This window comes from Elephantulus edwardii, unplaced genomic scaffold, assembly GCF_000299155.1.
Source record: "Elephantulus edwardii isolate Elephantulus edwardi_28Jun2011 unplaced genomic scaffold, EleEdw1.0 scaffold00143, whole genome shotgun sequence".
Taxonomy (NCBI): domain Eukaryota; kingdom Metazoa; phylum Chordata; class Mammalia; order Macroscelidea; family Macroscelididae; genus Elephantulus; species Elephantulus edwardii.
The window spans coordinates 5,459,643-5,468,909 of record NW_006399893.1 but is presented as its reverse complement, the minus strand read 5'-3'; the positions used below and the strand labels follow the sequence as shown (position 1 = coordinate 5,468,909).

Genomic DNA, 9,267 nt, shown 5'->3' with positions numbered 1-9,267 from the left:
AGATTTAGAGGAGTATCTGACAGACAGCAATTTGTGGAATAGTGAAAGATAAATCCCTCATTTTGGAGTTGACCATTAGTTACAGTGTAGTCCCTCCCCTTAGCCCAGTGCCTTGACCCACTTATTTGCCAGCTCCACCCTCCAGCAGGATACCACTTCACTTCTACCAAATGCCTTCAGAATTAATTAATCTCCCATTGTCCAACCCAGGACCTGACAGCTTGTCAGAGAGATTTTTTTCTTCTTCTTCCTGTGTCCAGTGTCTCTTAAGTTTACTTGTACTGTCTCCGAAGGGACAGTGATATGTCCTGGAGGTGTGTCAGAAGCTATTGTGTGAGTCCTCTGCGTTGCCTGGTCTCTGGTCTCGGCTTGGGCCCGCACCGCTTCTCGATATTAATGATATTGTTTGATAATTTCCACATTCAATTGCATCACCCTTCTTGGAAATGGGAACAAATATAGACCTCTTCCAATCCATTGGCCAGACAGCCATCCTCCAAATTTCATTGCATAGACTGGTAAACGCAATCAAGGCTGCATATGTTAACTGAAACAAGTCAATTGGTGTGCCATCAATTCCTGGGGCTTTATTTTTTGCCAATACCTTCAATGTAGCTTCCACTTCCTCTTTCATTACCATTGGTTCCTGTTCTTATGGCACTTTCTGAAATTTTTCAGTGTCAATCAATTCTTTCTGGTACAGTGACTCTGTGTATTCACTCCACCTTCTTTTTAAAAAAATTTATACTAGTTTATTTACAATGGTTTTTTTAAAAAAGACCCTTTGTAAATAAACCACATATATATATATATATATATATATATATATATATATCTCCAAAAAAAGGGGGCACTGATTAACAGTAAATAATTATATAAAACAGAAGGTGTATAACACAAACAAATGCTGGTAAGGATGTAGAGAGTTTGGAACTCTCATTCACTGCTAGTGGGAATGTAAAATGGTACAAGCACTATGGAAAGCAGTAGGCACTTTCTCAAAAAGCTGAAAAAGAAATACCCTCTGAACCTGCTACCTTACTACTGAGGATGTACCCTCAAGAAACCGAGGCTGTGATGCAGGCAGATGTATGCACATCCCTCTTTACTGCAGCATTATTCACAAGAGTGAAGAGAAGCAAGCAACCCAAGTGCCAGTCAACAAATGGACAGAAAGATGGTTGTACATTCATATAATATTATGCAGCACTAAAAAAACCCCATAAAACACTACAAAACATAGATGGGTAAGACATTATGCTGAGTAAATATCTCTGTCACAAAAGGACAAATACTGTTATAAATATAGGATGGACACAGGGGAAGGGGCAAGAATGGTTAGATAATGAACACTATTTTGGGATGAGAGAGAAGAGGGACTATCTGAAGGGGATGGATGATTAGCCATAATGTGTACATCAATTGACAATCTGGAACAAAACATGTATTACAAAGTGAAACCCATAATGTATATGAATGATTGCATAAAACACAATGTACATGAATAAAATAATTTTAAAAAAAATAACCCAGAAACAGAGAGAGAGAGAGAGAAAGAGAGGAGAGAGAGAGAATCATTTATACAAGAATACCGTGGTTAGGAGTTACATTGCCAACCCAAAAGGTAAGCAGTTCAAAGCTGCTCTTCAGGGAAAGATATACCATCTCCTCACCTGTGATTTACAGCCTCTAAAACCCTGCTGGAGAGTCAGCTGTGAGTCAGTTCAGACTCACGACAATGAGAAACCATACATTCCTGCTAAGAGTTTAGAAACAGCTGCAGGTACACTTCCATTAGGGAAACAGATAATTCTATTTTAAATAGATGTTCAAGCTTTAAGCAAAACCAAACTACACTGGATGCCCCTCTTGCCATTAACAGCCATGGATTCCCAACTCCAATTTCCAGAAGGCTCCAATATCCCTCCAAGGCAGCACCACCACCAGCCTTAACCCACTAGCACCTTCCTCTCCAAATATCTACGTTAGTTTCTTTGACTTTCACCACATTCCTATGGAAGCCGCAGGGAGGACATAACCTATAGAAGAAGGTTCAGAAACCTAGTACTGCTCTTAATGAGTCATGAGTGTAGGTTTTCTCTAAGGCTCAAGTTCCTCCTCTTTAATAGAAACCACCAAGCATAGCACCATTTTGGAGTTTTGTTTTTGTTGTTTGTTTTTCTGAATGGATAAGAAGGGAGATTTGAGAGGGGGAGGGAATAAAAGTCATAGATCAAGAGTAATTAAGTATACAATAAGACATATAAAAAAGTGATTGTTTAAGTGAAAAAATTAGAACTGAGGTGCAAATAGAGATTCATACACCGCTGTTCATAGCAGCATTATTCACAGTCATCACAAGAACATGGAAATAAGTGAAATATTTAACCACAATCGAATGGCTTGAGAAATTGTGGTACAATCACACAATAGAATACTATGCAGCACTGAGAAGCAACAATTTTAAAAATTACTAACTTGGGAGCAACTGGAGAGCATTATGCTGGGTGAGCTAACTCAGTCTCACAAGGACAAATACTGCATAAGACCATTATTGTAGAAAGAGAAAGAGAACTAGGAGAATGTGTATGGGGATCCAGGTGAGGGAGGTTGTAGCAGAGAGGTGAAGATGGGAAGATAGGAAACCATTGGATGTACAATTTGTTGGGTGGAGAGAGTTGAGGGTAAAGGAAATGGGAAAGATCTGGTGGGGATCTGGAAAGACAGTATAGTGGTGAGCATAATTCAACAGTGATTAATTTTATAAAGCATAGTGGATGAGACTGATTATATGAAACACCGTGTGAATGAAGGATAGTGCGAAAAACAGCGTATATGAACTTTGTAAGCCAACCAATATAAAATAAAAAATTTAAAAAATAATTGTTTATAAGAAATGTATGTGATTGAAACAATGTATATAAACAATTGTACAAGATTGACTCATAGCTGAGCCCCAGCAGGTGTTCGGAGACAGTAAATCTCACAGCAGGGGCTTGCTCATCTTCCTTCAGTAGAGCAGCTGGTGGATTGCAACCACCAGGAAGAACTGACTGGTAGTTTAACCCTCCAGACAGTTTTCAGAAACTTTAAAGGCAGGGGAGGAAATCGCCCATCTTTCTCTTTGCGGAGCATCTGGAAGACTTGAACCACATGTCTTTGTGGCAGCACAACTCAGCGCTGACACAGAGAAGGCAGCCACATATTGCTAGCTCCCTCCTTTCATTTTGCAAAGACTCAGAAGTCTGCTGGTCACAGACACAGCTGAAGTCGATCCCCAGGACTGGAACAGAAGTCTGGTCCTTCAAGTTCTCAGTCAACCCAGGGCCTTGGAACCTGTTACTCAGGTTTCCCACACCAAAACAAACATAGCCGTGATTTATTCCTTTTCTTGACATTGGAAAGGGAGAGAAGAGAAAGTATGCATTTTGCCCACTCTCTTTGACTCACACACTACACACTATGATCTTTTTCTTGTTTTGTGTCTTCACGAAAGCCACATGTGGCTGAGTGCTGTGACCAGGTCCCTTCTGTGAAGGCTTTGGGAATACAAGCATGGCTCCCTTTCTGACACGCAAAGGTTTCAATATTACATACATGAATGACAGCCAAAGCTGGGAAAACAGCTTCCTTCAGGTGCAAATTGGATACCCAGGGTCATCGGTCAAGACCCTGAATGCCAGCAACCATGTTTGTTACATCAGCCAAGCATGCCACCTAATACTGCCATATTTTTCTGATTGGATAAGAAGGGACAGACAGAGGACAGTGGAACCCCAGCACCACCCTGGCTGGAGGGGAATTTCCATTTCTTAAGGCTGAGATCACGTGGGGTGATAAAAAGAGTGGCAGGAAGAACAAACTCTGCTCATTAAGAACCAATCTAACAGGCAGTAGACCCTCCAGCACTTTTCTAAGGCTGTAAATCACCCAGGAGGAGACCGCCGTGGAACTGCTGGTAGAACGGAACCAAAAGAGACGTGGGGGTGCAACCCCTACAGACTATGCCACCAAAACAGGAGAGACTCACACCAGAATAACATGTAACTGTCCCAGAAAGTTTCTGCCATTAAAGACAACCCTGGTAAGAAACTTCTTTCACATCACTATGGAATTTTCAAAGGACTATTCAAAGGATTTTCTTTTACCTCGCTAAGGTGATCTGATTTAATCTCATACTTCCTAATATTAGGAGTAAAACTCATTGTCAGTCAGAACCAACTCATAGCTAATCCTGTAGTACATTTTAAGAGATTATAAATCTGGAAGATTATCCACCTTTCTTCCAAGTAGCAGCTGGTGGATTCAAACCTCTAGCCTCTGAATTGGCAGTACAATTCATTACCCAATAGGCCACCAGAGCTCCCTTGGTTGGCATTATAGCTTCCCTTCAGCCCACTCTGCTAGTGATAGGTAAGTGTTTGAGATGATTCCCAAACAAGGGTCTATGGTCTTTTCATCATGGCCCCCCACAAATCACCACGCTGCAGGAAAGAAACATTCCAAGACTCGGATCGATCCACTCCTTCCACTTTAGGTTGAGCTTTTCGGCCTGTGAGGAGCGCTGGGGGGGCCAGTGACAAGGGATTGAACTATCAAGCCAAAAGCATTGGGGTTCAAATCCACCACTTGCTCCTTGAGAGAAAGATGGGCAATCAACTCGTGAGCGGTTTACCAACCCTCTAGAGAGAGAGTCAGCTGTGAGTCGGTCCCAACTCAACTGTACAGAACAAGGCGTGGAAAGTGTACAATTGGAGGACAGAGCCTCCAGGAAGAGGACGGGGCATTTGGGGCTGCCCCAGCCAGGACTCACTCAGGAAAATGATGGTCTGCCGCCTGGCAGCCCTGCTCTCCTCGCTCTCCACCTTCCTCAGCTGCAGCTGCCGCCCCTTCCCGGCCAGCGTGCCCTGCTTGCTCCTGGTGAGCACCTTCATCATGTTCCAGCACATGAAGGCCACCAACACCAGCACCAACAGGTAGATGATGAAGGCGCTGAAGATGCTGGACTGGAACACGGTCCAGCGGCTCGACAGGTTGGTGCAGATGGACATGTTGGAGGTCTCGGGCTTCTCGTGGTGGCGTGTGCGCGAGCGGTTGCAAGCGAGCCCCCGGTGGCTAGGCACGGTCACCAGCGGGTACTCTATGCCCATGGCGAAAAGCAAGGGCAGAGCCACCAGGGCCGAGGTGACCCAGACGAAGGCGATGAGCAGCTTCACCTGGCAGGGCCCGGACACGGCCTTGTACCGGAAGGGGTGGCAGATGGCCACGTAGCGCTCGAAGCTGAGCGTGAGGATGTGCAGCAGCGTGGCGTAGCTGCAGGCCTCGAAGAGAAAGGTGTGCAGCTTGCAGGACACGGCATAGCTGGGTGTGGTCAACGGGTTCCAGATGATGCTGTAGAACTCCATGGGCATGCCGATGAGGAAGACTAGGATGTCGGAGCAGGCCAGGCTCACCATGTGGTCCGTCACCTCCTTCTGCAGGTAGCCTTTCCGCTGCAGCACTTGGGTGACCCGGATGGTGACGCTGTTCCCCAGGATGCCCACCACAAAGATGCTCAGGTACAGCAGGCTCAGGGTGATTTTGACCCAGGTGGCCACCTCAAACTCGGGCACATGGCTGTGATCGATGACATGGGAGCAGTCGGCCCTGGAGTCACTTTGCGAAGCCATGAGCAGGAGAGACCGCCACCAGGTCCCTAAACCTGCTCAATGTCCCTACCTCTCCCGGGAGCGCCCAGTTCTCAGTGGCAGATCTCCAGCGTGCACGCCAAGGCTCTCACCCGCTCACTCGGTTTTACCTGCTATGGGGACAAGTACTTCGGTTTTCTTGGCAACTTCCTGGAGCAACTGAACCTCGCGAAGGCTCCCAGGCGCCTGGGGGTGGGGTGCTGGGTGTGTGTGAGTGAGCGAGGCGGAAGAGGGCGGAGGAACCAGGGCCACACTCTCCGGAGAGAGAGGCGCGCAGCCCAGGCTGCGCACCCAGAGGTCCACCTGGAGCTCCCTGCGCGCGCCGAGGGTATTAATGATTAACAGTCTTACACTGTGTCCTGCGGCCACATGCAGACCCAGTCCAGGGGCAGGGATTGACCCAACATACTAGCACTGTCCCCAACCACATCTTGGCTCCCTATCTCCTGATCAGGAGTGGGCCACCTCCCTTCTGTGGTCACTCTTACTGACCAGCATCCCAGGCAAGTACAGCTCAAAAGCTGAGGTGCGCTGGAGGCTTGGAATCCAGGGCCCGGGGTGGAGAGGTTTCCCCTCCCTGTTCTCGCAGCAGCCCCACCCCCTTCAGTGTTGTGGTATGGGGGAGCTGGAGGTGAGCGCCTCTCCCGAGCAGCTGGCCAGTGGAGCCCTCCCCAGACTCTTGTCTTTGGGGCAGTTGTGTCGTTCCCACTCTACTTGGCCCCTTAGAGCTACTGTCTCAGGAAATTGGTCCCAAGGTGGCTAATACTCATTGCCTTCTGGTTCATTCCAACACGTAGCAATCCTACAAGACCGGGTTTCCGAGACTTTACAGTAACCGGCTGCCACATCTGTCTCTCTCTGATAGGCTGGTGGACTTGAACCACTCCCCTTTTTGAGCACTAAATCGCAGCACCATCAGGACTCCTTAAAAAGGCTCAAGGGATTCCGATAAAAACTGCCTTTCACCCAAACCTTATTAAAGAGTTGTGTATGCTCTCTCGCTAGAGGGACCCAGAGAGCGCCGCTCTGTCCTTGGAGTCTCGCTCTGCCTCTGGCACTCTCCTGGAAAGAGTCCAGCAAGGTGTATATGATTGTCTACATTTTGCAGATAAAGAAATTGAGATTAAGGGGGTTAAGTGACCGTCTCAAAATGGTCAGATGCAGGATTCAAACTCAGGCCCCTCTAGTGGCAAAGCACTTTCTCTCGCACGATGCCCACACCTTGTGCAGGACTTGACTGTGCTGGTGGACAAACAGCATTTTTGGAAAGAGAGAGATTTTCAGTCACCAAGCCCAGAGCTCCTCCTCTCCCCCGCTGTGGTATGCCAGCCATCCGGAAATATATTTTATAATTTCAGTCTCTTCTGCTCAGACAAGATTTCCATTATTGTTCAATCCCTTTCATCAAATTTTTCTTTCTTTCCCAATGTGTGAACAAAGATTACAAATGCATGGCCAAATGGGGAGAATGGAACTAATTAAATTCGCTCCTTACAATTTGAACAAGAAACATACATTTTGAACAAAGATCCAGGAGAATTGAATTTTTCTTTCACTTTTGCTATTGTGCAGAGAGCTGTTAAAAATTATTCAATGTATGCACACCCATGTTTATCATGGCTTTGTTCACAACAGCAAGGAGTTGGAAACAACCTAAGTGCCCATTAACAAATGAATGGATAGAGAAGCTGTGGTAATATTCACACAATGGAATACTATGCTGCACTGAAAAACAAAGAACTCATGCAATGTTATTCAAAATGGGTGACCCTGTAAAGCAGGACTGACCTCAGGGTTGGGGGGAGATTGAGAAAGGTGGGTTCAATAATGTATACTGCATTAAAACAGATAAGGGAGAAAACTGTTTAAAAGGGATTTTGTCATGACAAGAGTCCAGAATGCAGGCTGCATAGTGGAGTGGACCTGGGGGAAGGGATTGTGAAACAATGAAAGAATTTTTCCTTTACTTTTCCAAGAGGGTAGTGTACTAGGGGAGAGGGTTGGGAGGGGAGAAAAGTGCAACAATGAATGAATGGAAATCCAAAGTCTCTGTAAATTTTCATTGACATTAATAATACATTTTTTAAAAAATTATTCAATGTGGGCTCATTTGTTGATAAAGATTGCTACAGAAGACATAGCACTTGGCCTGAGTTTGTATAATCTGGTTTTTTTTTCCACTGGCATCTTTTGTATCTCTTCTTTTCACTCCAGTTGTTGTAGATATCATTAAGTCAACTGCAACTCCTAGTGACCCTATGAACAAAGGATCTGAGTCCTGTCCTATCCTGCACCATCTTCACAATCCTTGCTATACTCAAGCCCATTGTTACAGTCACCTAGGTCAAGCTGTCTTGTTGAGTCTTTCTCTGACTCTCTGTCCTTCTTTTTCCAAGGAAACATCCAAGGAATATCTTTTTCCAAGGACTAGCCCCTCCTGATTACATGCCCAAAGGATGTGAGACAAAATTTCCTTATCCTTGCCTTTTGCACTTCTTCCAAGAAAGACTTGCTGTCTTTTTGGTGATCCCTGGTATATTCAATACTCTTTGGCAACACCACATCAATTCTTCTTCAGCCTTCCTTATTCATTGTCCAATGTTCCAATGCATAGGAAGCAATAGAAAATACTGTGACTTCGGTTGGGCACACTTTAGTCTTTAATGTGGCATCCTTGCTCTATAGCACTTTGGAGAGATCCTTTGATTTTCCATGACAACATATCTTCTTGTTTCTTATCTATAATTACCATGAGAATTGACTGTAAATCCAAGTAAAATGAAGTTATAGACAACTTTAATCTTTTCTCTATTTATGAGGTTGCCCATTGGTCCAGTAGTGAGCAATTTTGTTTTATAGAGGCCTAAATAAATTTTATTCACATTCTACACTATCTTGATAACCTGTGAACCTATCTAGGTCAGTAGACTTTACACCTTTGTTAGCGTGAAGTCTTACTTTACAAAAAAATCGGACACTATCAACCAAAGTAAAAATACGTGAATACTTTTGAAAGTATTAATACCCAAACACAACTATGGTAGTTTTGTAAATAGATTCTGTATGAGCAAATTAATATTTTCTTTTTAAAAATGTTTTATTTTATACTGATCTGTTTACAAAGTTTGTATTCATTGTGTTTCACACTATTCTTCATTCACATTGTATTTAATATAATCATTTCCATTCATTATGCTTTGTAAAATTAATCACCATTAGACTATGCCCACCATTACCCTATCTTTTCAGGTCCAAATCAGACAAAAACATTTGGCAATACCATTTCACACAATGGTCTCACAACATAAATTTATAGAGTACTACTGGACCACCACAAGAAAAAGACTGATAACCCAATTACAAAATGGGTAAAAGACATGGAAAGGCTTTACATAGGAAGATATTCAGGTGGCAAACAGATACTAGAAAAAAGGCTCAAAATCAGTAGCAATAAGAGAGATGCACAATGAGATAACCATCTCATCCCAGTAGCAGTGGCAAAGGTTAGCAGGGCAGTAAGCAATAAATGTTGGAAAGGATGTGGAGAGATAGGAACTCTCATACATTGTTTGCAGGATTG

At 44.3% G+C, this 9,267-nt stretch overlaps 1 protein-coding gene across 1 annotated transcript in view; it reads right to left on the bottom strand.

Moving 5' to 3' along the window:
• Nucleotides 1-5,669, bottom strand: part of GPR39 (G protein-coupled receptor 39) — a 384,304-nt gene extending 378,635 nt beyond the window's left edge. The window contains exon 1 of the mRNA XM_006894460.1: nucleotides 4,814-5,669. Coding sequence (XP_006894522.1) covers nucleotides 4,814-5,669 — 856 coding nt within the window. The remainder of the gene's footprint in view (nucleotides 1-4,813) is intronic.
• Between the last annotated feature and the right edge of the window lie 3,598 nt (nucleotides 5,670-9,267).